This window comes from Pelobates fuscus, chromosome 4, assembly GCF_036172605.1.
Source record: "Pelobates fuscus isolate aPelFus1 chromosome 4, aPelFus1.pri, whole genome shotgun sequence".
Taxonomy (NCBI): Eukaryota; Metazoa; Chordata; class Amphibia; order Anura; family Pelobatidae; genus Pelobates; species Pelobates fuscus.
In genome coordinates this window covers 388,941,590-388,957,784 of record NC_086320.1, presented here as the reverse complement: position 1 = coordinate 388,957,784, position 16,195 = coordinate 388,941,590, and the positions used below count along the sequence as shown (strand labels likewise).

General features: G+C 45.6%; 1 protein-coding gene across 4 annotated transcripts in view; it reads left to right on the top strand.

The window, feature by feature from the left end:
* The window catches only part of LOC134609276 (protein HEG-like), a 385,710-nt gene that overhangs the window by 55,769 nt on the left and 313,746 nt on the right, over positions 1-16,195 (top strand). For 3 of the 4 annotated variants that reach the window (XM_063452928.1, XM_063452927.1, XM_063452929.1), the window contains one exon: positions 11,551-11,697. The exons of the other annotated variant lie outside the window; for it this stretch is intronic. In XM_063452928.1, the coding sequence (XP_063308998.1) occupies positions 11,551-11,697 (147 nt within the window). The remainder of the gene's footprint in view (positions 1-11,550; positions 11,698-16,195) is intronic. 4 annotated transcript variants of the gene reach the window in all.

The window sequence follows — 16,195 nt, the reverse complement described above, 5'->3', positions numbered from 1 at the left end:
ATAAGGACCACTATGAGAGGGAGGGGGTGGGATAAGGACCACTATGGGAGGGGAGAGTCAGGACCACTGGGGGGGGGGGTGAAGGAACACGGGGGTGGGGAGGTAAGGACCACTGAGGGAGGAGGAGGGGAAGTCAGGACATATGGGGGGGGAGGGGGCGGCAAAATTGTTTTTGCCTACGGCGGCAAATATCCTTGCACCGGCCCTGCACACACTGCATTCACACACTGCATTCATACACACACACACTGCATTCATGCACACACACACTGCATTCATGCACACACACACTGCACTCATACACACACACACTGCACTCATACACACACGCTGCACTCATACACACACGCTGCACTCATACACACACACATACGCACACACTGCATTCATTATACACACACTGTAAATAAATATTCAATTAATATATTTTTTTTAGGATCTAATTTTATTTAGAAATTTACCAGTAGCTGCTGCATTTCCCACCCTAGTCTTATACTCGAGTCAATAAGTTTTCCCAGTTTTTTGGGATAAAATTAGGGGCCTCGGCTTATACTCGAGTATATACGGTAAATACTTTATTTACATAAAAATATATAACATTATAAAAACACTTTACTAGGCATTAAAAAAGTCCAATTCCATGAAGACAAGTAATCTCCAAGTTCCCAGGACGCGTTTCGCTCTGTCAGTTTCCTCAACTGGATATGTAAAAATGGAAAAGTCTTTTCTTTGATGGAGTAACATGTGATCATTTGTTTAATTTTAAAAATGTTCTTATTCTCTTGTGGGTGATTAAATTCTTTTATTATTCATTTTTTGCTATTTGAGTTCCTACAGGCACCACATAAGCCTCAGCCATAAAATCCATTGGATTCATTAAAAAAAAACTCTATTTTTAATCGTCTTAGGTGGTATATGGTTGGGAACTAAATTGCTCTGTAGATTTTGCGCACCCCTATATGTTTTAGTGGGTTTCTCAGGAGTATGCTGTTTAAGATGGTATCGTTCTTTAAGATCTGCTAATATTTGTTAATAGTTTTCTTTATTTTTGCAGTTAAAATCACTAATAAAATGTAAGTGTTGATAGTCTGTGTCTTTAATTTTTTCTTTATATTGTATTAATGCACTCCTATCTGTACCCTTTACCTCATCATAAGCTGCCTCTAATAGATTATCCTGGTATCCTTTTTCTTTAAAATCATTTATTACTCTATCCGCCTGTTCCTGAAATGTTATCATCTCTGCAGTTATGTTTAATTTGCAATAATTGTGCTTTAGGCGCATTCAGCAGCCATGGAGATAAGTGGCAACTCTTCTCCCCATGTAGCTGTTGACGTCAACCTTCTCAAAGAAAGTGAAGGTTTTCAGTGCATTGCCATCTACGTAAATATTAAGGTCCAGAAAGTCCACTGACATTTTGCTGAAATTACTGGTCAGTGTGATACCCCAGTCATTACAATTCAAATAAGTTAAAAAAGTAGCTAATGATGGCTCATCTCCTTTCCATATAAAAAATGTCATCTATGTAACCGCGATAGACCGCAAGGTTGACAGCCCACCTATGATCACTATGAATAAATATATGTTTCCACAGTGCCATAAACAGAATTGCATAGCTGGGTGTGAACCTCATCCCCACAGCCGACCCACAAATTTGTAGAACAAATTGTTCACCGAACCAAAAATTATTATTTGTTAAAATCCACTGTATCCCTTCTATAATAAAATCAATTTGTGGGTCTAAAAAAATATCCTGATTTTTCTAAAAAAAATGTGACTTGGCAACTGCGTCTATTCGTGCCGGAAAGAACCGAACGGACCGACATTCGTGTGCTGGATGGCGGAGAAGGGAGGTCGGCGGTTTCAGTGGTGTTCGTGCAAAATAGTGTCCGTTTTCAGTTCCATAGTTTGGGTGCCGAAAACCGCTAGCCTTTCGGGACTTTAAAATGGCCGCCGTGGTAGTTACACGAACAGCGACCTCCCAACGTTTACCAAATAAGCTGCGGTTAACCGCAGCTCCTGGGAGGTCAATTGATGGCACACTCCAGCTCCCAGGTGGTCAATCGTTCGGCAGTTTATTCGGTAGTTTGTGAAATAAGTGAACGGAGGGTATGGACAGGCAATTAACCGAAAGATTAAACAAAGGCAACGGAATAGAGCATAGTTCCAAGACAGAGGGTTCTGTCACAGACACCATACAACCTGTACATGGAGGGGAATTTTTTACTTGGAAGACTTTGCTGGATACAAATATTAGTGTTTCAAAACAGTAAAATGTATTACAACGACGATATCGTCAGTGAAAGTGAATTTTTTTGCATTTTTCACACACAAATGGCACTTACACTGATGATATAATTGTTGTGATACATTTTACTTTTTTGAAACACTAATATTTGTGTTCAGCGAAGTCTCCCGAGTATAACAGCACCCCTCATGTACAGGTTTTATGGTGTTTTCAAAAGTCACAGAGTCAAATATAAGGCTTGCGTTTCAGTTTTTTCACATTAAAATTCGCCAGATTGGTTATGTTGTCTTTGAGACCAGGAATGAAAATTACCCCCATGATGGCATACCTTTTGCAATAGTAGACAACCCAAGGTATTGCAAATGGGGTATGTTCAGTCATTTTTAGTAGCCACTTAGTCACAAACACTGGCCAAAATTGGCGTTCAAAATAGTTTTTTGCATTTTCACATATTAACATTAACTTTGGCCAGTGTTTGTGACCAAGTGGCTAGTAAAAAAGACAGGACATACTCCATTTGCAATACCTTGGGTTGTCTACTATTGCAAATGGTATGCCCTCATGGGGTAATACTCATTCCTGGTCTCAAAGGCAACATAACCAATCTGGCGAATTTCAATGTGAAAAAACTGAAAAATGTAACATGCTATATTTGTAACATGCTACATCTGTAACTTCCCAAAACACCATAAAACCTGTACATAGGGGGTACTGTTTTACATGTGAGACATCGCTGAATACAAATATGTGTATTGTATTGCAGTAAAAGCAAACAGTATTATGACATTCACAGTTAGAATGTCACGTAGAGCTAAACATTTTAGAAAAAATCTTATTGTAACGGCACCCCAGGCATAAAGGGGTTAAACCGCTGTTTAGTAGATCTTCCCCTTCCAGAGACACAGGCACAGCTACTGCAGAACCCCAAACTCCCGAACAGGATACCAAGTAGCACTCCAAACTCCCGAACTGTCTCCTCTTTGGATACACAGCTCTGCTGCTGGAGGGGGAGACCGACTGTCTCCCCTTTGGCTAAAAAGCCCTGTTGCTGCAGGACAGGACCGACCGTCTCTGCCCCCGGTAGCTCAGCCTGCCGCTGGGGAATGGAGACTGGGCTCCCAATTCCCTGTACATTGCTCTGCCGCTGGGGAATGGAGACTGGGCCCCCAATTCCCTGTACATTGCTCTGCCGCTGGGGAATGGAGACTGGGCTCCGAATACCCTGCAATTCACTCTGCCAGTGGGGGGCAGGACCAGCTGTCTCTGCCCCCTGTAACTCAGCCTGCCGCTGGGGAATGGAGACTAGGATCCCAATTCCTAATAAAACACTCTGCCGCTGGGGAATGGAGAATGGGCTCCCTATTCCCTGCAGATCACACTGCCGCTGGGGAATGGAGACTGGGCTCCCAATTCCCTGCATATCACACTGCCGCTGGGGATCTGAGCCGACCGCCCAGCATCCCTGTAGCTCACCCTGCCGCTGGGAAGGGAGAACGCTGCTCTCCTCTCCCTGACCGGTACACTGCCACTGGGGAGGGGAAACGATGCTCTCCACTCCCTGCACTTCACACTGCCACTGGGGAAAGGAGACAGGGCTCTCTATTCCCTGCAAATCAATCTGCCGCTGGGGATCTGGGCTGACCGCCCAGCATCCCTGTAGGGCCAGTGGAGAGACCTCAGTCCCATCTCCACCTGCCGCCTGGGGTTCCTCCCAGTAAAGCTCTACAATATCTTCCCAGCTGAAGTGGTCTCGATCTGGGTCTGTCACCTTGCTGTCCTGCTGAGCCTTCCCAATGGAGTGGGAAGAGATCTCGGTAGTCCTGCTCCAGTTCCCACTCCAGGGTTGCTAGGTGAGCCAGGTCTTGCTCTACCTCATGGGGGTCATCCCAGTCATGCCTAGCCTCCCTCTCGTAGAAAATGTCCTGAGGTCTGGTCAGCGCAGGGCTCCCGAAGTCAGGCTCTGCAAAGGACTCCCATAACAAGCCAGGACCATCAAACTCCTCTCCCTCTGGCTTGTCATGCTCGGCTGTCCAGGGTATATACTGTGCCATATACCACCAGAGCGCCTGGTAGGCATCCTCCAGCCATAGCTTCTGCCATACCCGGTGCTCTAGTTCCTTCACCCATTCCTCCAGGGGCTGCACTCCCAGGAAGAGCATCCGCAGGGCCACTTGCTTCTGCAACCGCTGCTCTTCACTGGGGAGACTCTCACCCCGTTGGTATTGTACATTATCCAGGGCCTGGTGCCAGATGCCTTTCCTTAATGCATCCCGGCCATCCAGGTCCTCCTCCTCGTATAACACTGCTGGTTCCATTCTGTTGCTTTTAGGGTCGCTGTACTGGGACATGCGTTGCCCCCCAACTTGTAAATCCTCGGAATGGTGTCTCCTGTAGCTGTCCTTCTGGTTGTGGGAACGATCGTGCCGCTTGCCACCAATTGTAACGGCACCCCCAGGCATAAAAGGGGGTTAAAAGCCGTTTAGTAGATCTTCCCCTTCCAGAGACACAGGCACAGCTACTGCAGAACCCCAAACTCCCGAACAGGATACCAAGTAGCACTCCAAACTCCCGAACTGGAACCTCACAAATAGCTGCTAGCAGCTGAACAGGAAAAGCACCCAAGCGGCTTACACTCCTGGCAATCAGTCTCTAACAGCATACAGTAAATCCCCCCAAGAACGAGACAAAGCTCCGTGTTGAGGGTCAAGCAGTGAACTGACAGAGCTGTGGGTTTATTGTTCTTATATACACATTAGTACCACCCACAGGGTTTTGGAAAACAACCAATAAACACGTACAATACACACACACTCCCACACAAAATCCTCCCCTCTGCCTGTGACACAATTACCTTACACAATGGGTAATGTAATTATCACAGACAGAGAAATACAGTTTTTCCACATTATTCACAACTTTAAAAGTATGCATCACATTCACATAAAATTTTTCAGAATCAGCATACTCCAAATACCAACATACGTCAAAAGCATACAATTTAGTCCAGTGGGTCAAAAGTTAGATCAACGTCCTTTGTGACCAAATGAAGCATGGCTTTTCTGCCCAAAACCAGTTCCACATAGTCTTCTATCCTGGAGATAATTGGGAAGTAATCCAATTATCTCCAAGGACAGAGGCAAAACTCCATTAAGCACATGGCAGTAAAAAGACAGCAAAATACAATAAAATACACAAGGTTACATTTATTACATAAAATACAGACATGCAACATATCCCCAGATAGCTTAGGTCTGAGCACACATTATTACTGAATGGCGCTCAGACCACACACATACAGTTCAATTGCCATGGAGCCAAAGTTTTTCCTATAGTCTTTCATTATACGAATGGGCTCCATTGCATAGCTATCTGGGGTATCACCGCTCAAACAGGGCAAGCACCGAATGACCCAGCTTTCATGTCTTTGCAGGGGAAAATCAAGCGTTTCAAGATGGGGCCATTGTCTAAAGGCAGCAGGCGGGCAACCAGGCTCCTCCAATGCACAGTGGCGAGATTGGTCTCGTCACATGGGTATTATTAGCAGGAAGGATTAATACTGGGTATTATTAGTAGGAAGGTGTGAAGGATTTGTATGTATTTACCTGTGTGCCTTCAGTTATGCCTTCTCCCTGCAGTTGAAATTTGTGTAATAAGTTAAATTCAGTATGATAGGAGTTATGTATTTTTGTATCCTTTTGTGTTTTACTGGTAACATGTGCTCAATGGAGTCTGCCTCTATCCCTGGATATAATTGGATTATTTTCCCCATTGTCTCCAGGATAGAGGGCTCTGTAAAACCGGTTTGGGCCAGATAGCCATGCTGCCAGCCAGGCCCCAAAAGATACTTTACTAACTTCTGAACCCCTGGTCTGATTCATGCCATTTTTTTATATGTTGTTCCCCTGAATGGATTGATTGTGAATATATAATTTTTTATGTGAATGTGATGTATATTTTAGAAGTTATGAATATGCTGTAAAAACTGTATTTTTCCTGCCTGTGATAATTGCATCTTCTATTGTATAAGATAATTGAATCACAGGCAGAGGGGAGGATTTTGTGTGGGCTGTAACCTCTGTTTTATTGGCTACTGTAGATAACGTGTGTGTCCCTCCCCTGCATGGGAGCAGGGCATAAAAGAAACTGTAGCTTGAATACCTGTTGTTGTTACTTCCAGTAAAGTCTAGTTCCAGCATTAAGCTTTGGCTCATGTGTGGATTATTTTGTGTTACCAGAGATTGGGAATATTCTTTTATGGGGAAAAAGGGAATACTGGACAGTGATATAAACTACTACCGTCACAACTGGTGGCAAGCGGCGGGATTTTCCTTTCTTTTCCCCTGCACAGAGGATTCAAGGAAGGCACTAAGTGTATAGTGCATGGAGGGCAACGCTAGCACTCGTGCAGCGACCCTGGCTTCAGAGGAACTCAAGGGATAGAGCTAGCTATGGGCAGCGTCCCTATCCACAGCAACATGGAAGGATTGCTAGCAGCAAAACCAAGCAGGTCGTTATGGCTGAGTTAATGGAGCTAGACCGGGAGAACTTGGTTGCAGCAACACCAACCATTCAGGAGATGGAGACACCAGCGATTCGGGAGAATGAATTGCCAGCCAACAGGGAGATTCGGGAGATATTAGCGTGGTTCGGTCCGAACCCAACAGCTGACATTGTTCTACAGGTAATGAACATTGTAGCGAAAGAGGCAAAACAAAAGAGGGAAATAGAGCTGCAAATTAAGCTAGCTGAAACCCTGGCTTCGGAGGAACTCAAAGGGATGGAGCAAGCTAGCCCCCGGGCAGCGTCAACCTACGAGGAGGAGTTCTTATGGAGGCTACAAAATGCCTTGGCCCAGGAGTGTGGCCCTATTTCAGCCGAGGAAGAGCTGGCCTGGAGAGATGGGTTACGGCGAGATCTCTGGCACGAGGCCTTGGAGCGGACATGAGGTTCATGGGGAGAAAATCTCCTAAGTGAAGCACAGCGCAGTCAGAAACAAGCGGCGCTGAGGATGCCCTTCCTGGGGTGTCTACCCCAAGCTAGGGGGTGCTGGAACTGCAGAGGTTGATCGGAAAAGAACTGTGGCTGGATGAGGCATACCGGGCGCTACGGTGGTTCTCAGTCCAGAGGTGCCCCTGGATGGCTGAGAGGCCAGAGGGCAGTGACTATGATGGCCCTGGTCTGTTATGGGAGGCATTGGAGGAGGACAGTGACTTTGGCAGCACCAAGGAGTCCAGGTATTGGGACATCAGGGAATGGCGATTGGATGCACTGGAGCTCCCTGATGCTACTGACCTGGAACCAGATATCACCCGCCTGATCACCATCGAATGGGAGCTAGAACAGGATTACCATCAACTGTTCAACTTCGCCCAACCACTGTCCCTCAGCCCAGAGGGTCACCTGGACACCATACCCCCTTCTGTCCAACCAGCCCCAGAGGTGAGCGACCTTATAGAGCGGTCCTGGGGAGACCCACAGATAGCAGGTGGAGATGGGACCGAGGTCTCTCCACCGGCCCTACAGGGATGCTGGGTACCAGGCCCAGATCCCCAGCGGCAGTGCATATCACAGGGAGAGGAGACACCCGGTCTCTCTTCCCAGCGGCGGCCTGAGTTCCAGGAGGAGAGGATGGCAGATCCCTTCACCTTACAGCAACCAGCGTCCTGGGGAGGGGAGGCAACCGGCCTCCCTCTCCTCCACCAGCCAGAGGTACCGGAGATAGTAGACCTCATGGACTTGTTCTGGGGATGCACACAGATGGCAGGTGGAGATGGGACCGAGGTCTCTCCACCGGCCCTACAGGGATGCTGGGTACCCGGCCCAGATCCCCAGCGGCAGTGCATCTCACAGGGAGAGGAGACACCCGGTCTCTCTTCCCAGCGGCGGCCTGAGTTCCAGGAGGAGGTGATGGCAGATCCCTCCACCTTACAGCAACCAGTGGGGCCAGCCGGGCCCCCTCTCCCACCGCAGCAGGAGATGCTGGGTGAGGGGGATAACAACTCCAACTACACTGGCGCAGATGGGACCGCGGTCTCTGTGCCAGTCCTACAGGGATGCAGGACGGGCGGTCCACATCCCCAACCAACCCCGCAGGAATGCCAGGAGGAGGAGGTAAGCAAAACTTCCCCTCCCCAGCTACATCCCAACTGGGTCCTAGGGGCAGTGGATGAGCCTACAATACCCACTGACCCCCTCCCAGCAGCAGAGCTGGCATCTGGACAGAACGTGGTTTGCCTCTGCCCTCCCTTTCCCCTGGTCCAGAGCCTGGCTTACCAGGGGGTACCCCAGCGGAAGAGCTGGCATCAGGGCAGACCACTGCTGGCCTCTGCCCCCCAAGTAACCCCAGCTGTCTGCCTAGCTGCACCAGGGAGACCGTGGGTACTACACCATCCCACTACAACCTGGAACCTACAGACCAGTACCGTTTGTCGTGGGGGGGCTACTCTGCTAATTTTTATTCGTGGGTGGGCTGCCTGACTAACCGGGGTACTGACAGACGGAAGGTCAGGGACCTGCGCGCCTGGAGAGGACTACTCGCCGGCCTCTTGCCTTGGGATTATGGACCCAGGGAGGTCTGGCCCTTTGAATGCTGTATGTGGGCTGGCCCGCCAAACAGACTTATTCTGGGACTAATGACTGGCAGTCCCATCAGCCCCACTGGACCCGGAAAGGTCCAGTCATGTCTGCCGGAGCAGGGAGTAAAAGGGGGGCAATTGTGAAGAATCACCCTCCATTCATTCGGTACTTTCCCTCCCTGCTACTTTATTCATGGATTTATTACTGTGATGAAGTGCCCTTCGCCACTTGTGCCTGGAGAGGACTGCTTGCCTGCCTCTTGCCCTGTGACTATGTACCCTGGGAGATGTGGCCAATTCAATTCAGTATGATAGGAGTTATGTATTTTTGTATCCTTTTGTGTTTTACTGGTAACATGTGCTCAATGGAGTCTGCCTCTATCCCTGAATATAATTGGATTATTTTCCCCATTGTCTCCAGGATAGAGGGCTCTGTAAAACCGGTTTGGGCCAGATAGCCATGCTGCCAGCCAGGCCCCAAAAGATACTTTACTAACTTCTGAACCCCTGGTCTGATTCATGCCATTTTTTTATATGTTGTTCCCCTAAATGGATTGATTGTGAATATATAATTTTTTATGTGAATGTGATGTATATTTTAGAAGTTATGAATATGCTGTAAAAACTGTATTTTTCCTGCCTGTGATAATTGCATCTTCTATTGTATAAGATAATTGAATCACAGGCAGAGGGGAGGATTTTGTGTGGGCTGTAACCTCTGTTTTATTGGCTACTGTAGATAACGTGTGTGTCCCTCCCCTGCATGGGAGCAGGGCATAAAAAACTGTAGCTTGAATACCTGTTGTTGTTACTTCCAGTAAAGTCTAGTTCCAGCATTAAGCCTTGACTCATGTGTGGATTATTCGGCGATACCAGCGATTTATTACTCTGTGGATTACTTGCTGATTTTATTTTATGGGAAGAAGGGAATGCTTGACGGAGTAACGGATTGTACCGTCACAGAAGGATTAATACTGGGTATTGTTAGTAGGAAGGATTAATACTGTGGGGATATTTATGGGATAATAATAGTAAACAGTTGAGAATTGCCCACTATTTCAATTCTCAGATCCCAAAGATCGTTATCGTGTAAGTGAAATGTATTCCATATAAATAAAATCACAATTTGTTATAAAAATAGATACAATTTATTGTGACAATTTATATAATAATAATATGTAACATGCGTGATAATAATCAATGAATTTTAAGTATAACACGAGTATGCAATACAAATGGCAATACATTCCAATGGCTAAGACAGTATAGAATCTACAACATTAGCTGCCAAGAGAAGATTTATGACGATACTTCACAGAGAAACGAAAGTGAAACTTACACACAGACACAGAGCTGCAGCTTAAGGCCATAAAACTTTAGCTGACAGTTAGAGTAACTCTTTCAATGCTGGTTATACCTCCTAGGTAATTAAGATCTATTCTCATGTAATTTTAAATAAAATAACATTTAAACCAGCTCATTAGTCATTTCCTGGAACCATCCAATAAGAGTAATCTACCATGTTCTATAAGCAGAATTTTAACTTGCCTAAACAGATATTTTATCTTATTTTAGGGCAAATCAATACACCTGGATAAATATCACAATATTCTAACATGTGATATGTCACATTAATTTATATAATTATTCCTTTCTATCTGCAGAATAGAATGCTTAATTATATATTCTTTAGTAACTAAGATTTCTAAATATCGAAATCTGAACGTGATTTATCCAGTCATATATCATGCTATTAGAACATTTTAATTAAATTAGATTAATTAAATGAAACCAGTATAATTACCAGTTGAGTAGACATTCTCATCTGATGAGGAGGTAGTCTCAGGAACTGAATGGATGAGTGATGGTGTGTAAGAAATTCTGAGTGCCATGGAGTGGATATCTGTCATGGATTTCTCTGCATTGCCCCCGACTGCTCACCTCTTTGCTTCTTTGCTTCCTTTGCATCTCCCTCTCTCCCCTTTGTCTTAACTTTTTTAAAGGGAAAATTCACTAGGTGATAGACCAATAGAAAACTGGAGGGGTGGTTACCTTCCAGATAGCAATTTAAGTATTTGGTCTATAGAGGGCAGTCTCGTCCCAATAAACATTCCTATCCAGGAAAGAGTTAATTTTTCCTGGTGGCTATTTTGACGTCATTTACCTTATCTTTATGGTTGTCTATAACTTAAGTTTTCTGTCAGTTCAAAGAGTTTTTTTAGGCTTTCTTCAGACTATGTGTCTCCAATTCCTGCTGTAATTTCTAATATGACAGTTCGTAAACTAAGTTTCACCTTTCTCTTACAATGGTAATCTTATACAATATCGAAAGTAAAATTTAATTATTTAATCTTCTCTGTCATAAATGTCTGGTTTTAGAATTAATTATATTCCATTAGCATTTAGACAGTCTGTCCATCCCCCGTTCTCATTTCTTATCAACAGGTTTGTATATACTAAGCATTCCTTAGCTTCTGGCAAAGTGGTTAGTTTTACAGAAGGGATAGAAATCTTGTGTCTTTTGTTAACTTGAAAATAACAAAATGAAGTCTGCTCTGTTCAGAGTGATTCTGACAATATACATTTTAATTTCTATCATAGCACAAAATGTCTGCCGATATAAATACCCTGACAATGCTCTTATTATTAGCAGGAAGGATTAATACTGGGTATTATTAGTAAGAATAATCTATGCTGGCTTTAACTTGTGACATGTCTATTTTACAGAACCCCACGTGGATAGCACGATGTCAGGATCATACATTTCACAGGTCACCAGTGAGAGAAATCCTGGGACATTCAATAATAGCTCAGTTATTGAAGGAGCCATCCAATCTACTCCAACATATCCCCTCACTACGGAACCCATAACAGGTCTGTATTCATAATAAGCTGAGTATTTAATATCGTTTAACATCGTTTTTCCACCAGAAGCTTATATGGTATAATTTTTCCCTTTATGTTGAGGACTTTAATAGAGTTCACCAGACATAAAATTATTGCACCAGAGATGCTCCAGGCTTCTATTATGCCAATTTCTAAACCAGACAAAGATCCTGCATAATCTTCGAATTATAGGCCAATTTCAGCTATCAACCTAGACATTAAGGTGTACTCTAGAATTTTGGCCGATAGGCTCAAAGGGGTCATTATGCAGGTCAGCACCAGCCCCCCTTTGCTTTGGTTACCCTCGATGCCGAGAAGGCCTTACACCGTGTTGGATGGAGGTCTTGGGCTCTTTTGGCATTAGGGGCCCCTTTAGAGGTTATACTGTGGCCTTATATAGGGACATGCAAGCCAGGGTTTCAGGCTTTATGTTCCAGCCTGATTGGTTTCCAATACGAAATGGGACACGGCAGGGCTGCCCATTAGCTCAATTACTCTATATTCTTTCTATTGAACCCTTGGCAATAGCCATTGCACAGAATACAGATATTAGGGGGATAACTGTGAACACATCTGAGATTAAGATTTCACACTATGCAGATGATGTGCTCCTGTCTCTCACGGACCCTGACGGTTCACTCCCGGTAGTGTTTCGCCTGATTAAGGAATTCGGTAAACTCTCTGGTTACAAAGTCAACATTAAAAAGACACAAATTCTGATAAAGAGCCTAACTAGACCTAGAGTGGATACACTTAAGGAGGAATTTCAATTTGATTGGGAGGCGAAGAGTATAAACTATTTAGGTGTGAGACTATCTTTGGATCTGTTACACGTGTTGTTCGTGTTGTTACTGTCATCTAACTAACCCATGAAGTAACTCATATCGTTTCATGTGACGAACTACCGTACAAACTATAAGACTCCCAGGAATAGTCATGTGTGGCCCATTAAGCCTTGTTAACCTCTTTCACCCCTAAACCACCAAACAAAATGCTGAACGACAGACCACCTTGCATGTGGAGTGTGCCGCTTATTAGCCTCCCAGAAGCAGCAGTTTGCGGTTAACCGCAGCTTAATTGAAGAACGGCTGGGTGGTCGTCGTTCATACGAATGAACACGTGGCAGCAGCCATCTTAAACTGCCGAACGCCCAGCGGGGTATGTTGTCGACCACGTGGAACTGTTTTTGGTCACTGTTTTACACAAACACCCCTGGGACCTCCAGACTTTCATCCGTTTATAAACATACGAACGCAGCGTTGTTCGGTACTTTCATACTCACGAACTAGACCGACCCTGATGACAAAAAAATTATGGAACTAATCCTGGGCTGAATTATGCCGAACGGTCGTTGAGAAAACTTTAGCCCCATGGCGATGCAACTGTATTCGTGAGATCTGAGCGATTTTCGGATATATTGAGCGCTCAGAACCAAGCTATCCAGGGATATGTTGAACATAGGGTTTGAATTATGTATTGTCACAATTCTGGGAACCAAAACACGCTAACATACACACAGAAAAGGTGCAGTACCGGACCTTAGAGTGGCCGGGCTAAGCACACAAAGAATAGTCAGGAACAAGCCGAGTAAGGGGAACCAGAAGACAGAATAACGAGAGACAAGCCGAGGTCAAAGGGTAGGAGAAAGTCGCAAGGTCGGATAAATAAGCCAGAGAGTACGTAACCAGAGAGAAACACAAGTAGAACAGCAATACTAGAAAGCAAAGACCACAACAGGGCAGAGAGAGACAGGAAAGGTAAGTATTTAAACCCATTGCTTAACTCTGATTGGATAATTTCCAATCAGAGTTAACAATCACACGTGGGAGATATCTATACCTCCCACTGTGATTGAGTCACTGTGCCTTTAACGGCGGGTCAGGTGGCTGACCCCGGCGTTTACAAAACTGGGCTGTCTCCCAGCGTGCAGCGTCATGCATGCTGCCGCTGGGGGACGAAGAGGAAGACGCGGGCGGCATCCGAGGCTGGGAGGAGATTGATTGCTAGGAGTGTAAGCTGATGTCTGCTTTTCCTGTTCGTCTGCTAGCAGCTATTCGTGAGGTTCCAGTTTGGAGTGCTATTTTGTATCCAGTTCGGGAGTTTGGTGTTCTGCAGTAGCTGTGCCTTCTCTCAGAAAGGGGCATATCGCCTAAACGGATTTTAACCCCTTGTCTGCTGAAACAGACCGTTACAAAGACCATTCGTCCTGGTGCGCATTAGTGAAGCAGCGCAAATACAATTCCACAGACTGATTAGCACGTTCGGCTGCACCATTAGATTGCGGGTGATAGGAGGAAGCGAACGACAAGGAGACCCCCATCTCAGCACAAAAGCCCCTCCAGAACCAAGAGACAAATTGAGGGCCCCTGTCAGATACGATATCCCGAGGTACCCCATGTAAGCGGAACACTTCCTTGGCAAACACCTGAGCAAGCTGAACCGAAGAAGGCAGTTTCTTAAGCGGAATAAAGTGTGCCATTTTGGAGAACCTATCCGTCACAGTTAATATCACTGTCTGCCCATCAGAAGGAGGAAGGTCTACAATAAAATCCATGGATAAGTGGGTCCATTGTGTCTTGGGTACAGATAGAGGCATCAGTAGACCCAGGGGTCTAACATTAGACTGCATACAGACCCGACAAGCCTGTACAAAATCCACCACGTCTCGCTTAAGTGAAGGCCACCAGAACTGTTGAAGGAGGCCCTTATAAGTCTTGGTAACCCGCAGATGACCAGCAGTTTTGGCAGTGTGAAATAAAGTTAACAACTTTTTTCTGTCCTTTCTTTTAAAGTATAGTTTACCAGCCGGCGTCTCAGGGGGTGCTTGGGTTTGGTAAGTCTTAATACTATCAAGGAAAGGAGATGAGAGGAGTTCGGGAGTGGGGTTAACAGATTCTAAAGGTTCATACTGTCGAGAGATAGCGTCAGCTTTGGCAATACGGCAACCAGGTCTATATGTAATAACGTATTGGAAAGAAATAGAGACCATCTCGCCTGCCGGGCGAACAACCTTCTAGCATCAGCTATGTAGGAGAGGTTCTTATGATCTGTTATAACCAAAATTTTGTGTCTAGAACCCTCTAATAAGTACCTCCATTCCTTAAAAGCTAACACAATAGCTAATAGTTCCCTGTTCCCAACATCTTAATTCTTTTCTGAATCAGACAACCTTTTTGAAAAGTAACAACAGGGATGGAGGGGTTCGTTATACGATAACCTCTGTGACAGTACTGCTCCCACACCTGATTCAGAAGCAACTACTTCCATAACAAAGGGGAGAGAAGGATTAGGATGGTGTAGCACTGGGGCAGAGGCAAATGCCTTCTTGAGAGTTTCAAAGGCCTTAAGGGCTTCGGGAGTCCAAACCCTAGGGTGTAGACCTTTTTTAGTCAGCTTCGTTATAGGAGAGATAAGTGGTGAAAGGTTTTTTTATAAATTTCCTATAATAGTTGGCAAATCCTATAAAACGCTGGATAGCCTTCAGTCCTTGGGGAAGTGGCCAGGACAGTATGGCTTCCAATTTAGCAGGATGCATACTGAAACCCTGTTCGGAAATTATATATCCTAGGAATTGCACAGAGGTCCGTGAAGGAATGCGGAAGGAGATACAGGAGATGACCCAGCTTGGAGTTATCGAACACTCCGATAGCCCTAGGGCTTTGCCTGTAGTCATGGTGCCTAAGAAAGATGGGACCACCCAGTTCTGTGTGGACTACAGGCGGCTCAACGAGCAAACCACCACTGATGCCTACCCGATGCCCCGGGTAGACGAATTATTAGATCGTATTGCCAGGGGACGCTATCTGACCACCATAGACCTGTGTAAAGGCTATTGGCAGATGCCCCTGGCCGAGGATGCTATCCCCAAGTCGGCATTCGTCACCCCATTTGGCCTGTACCAGTTTAAGGTCATGCCCTTTGGGATGAAGAATGCTCCGGCTACATTCCAGCGTATGGTGGATAGACTCCTCGATGGCTTCCAGGAATTTGCTTGTGCATACCTGGATGACATTGCGATCTACAGTGAGTCCTGGGAAGAACACCTGGTTCATGTAGGGGTAGTGCTGGATAAGATTCGGGCCGCTGGCCTGACATTGAAGCCAGAGAAGTGCCATCTAGGCATGGCTGAAGTGCAATACCTGGGTCACCAAGTGGGGTGTGGGAGTCAGCGAACGGAGAACGGAGCCAGCCAAAATAGAGGCCCTGGCTAACTGGCCCACACCTATCACTAAGACCCAGGTATTAGCCTTCCTAGGGACGGCAGGGTACTACCGACGTTTTGTCCCTGAGTACAGTACTATCGCCAAGCCCCTGACTGACCTGACTAAGAAGAACCTCCCTAAGCAGGTCCTGTGGTCTCCAGCTTGTGAAGCCGCGTTTCAGGCACTAAAACAGGCTCTTGTAAATGCTCCTGTCCTGGCTGCCCCAGTCCCTAACAAACTTTTTCTTGTACATACAGATGTTTCCATGTATGGACTGGGGGTTG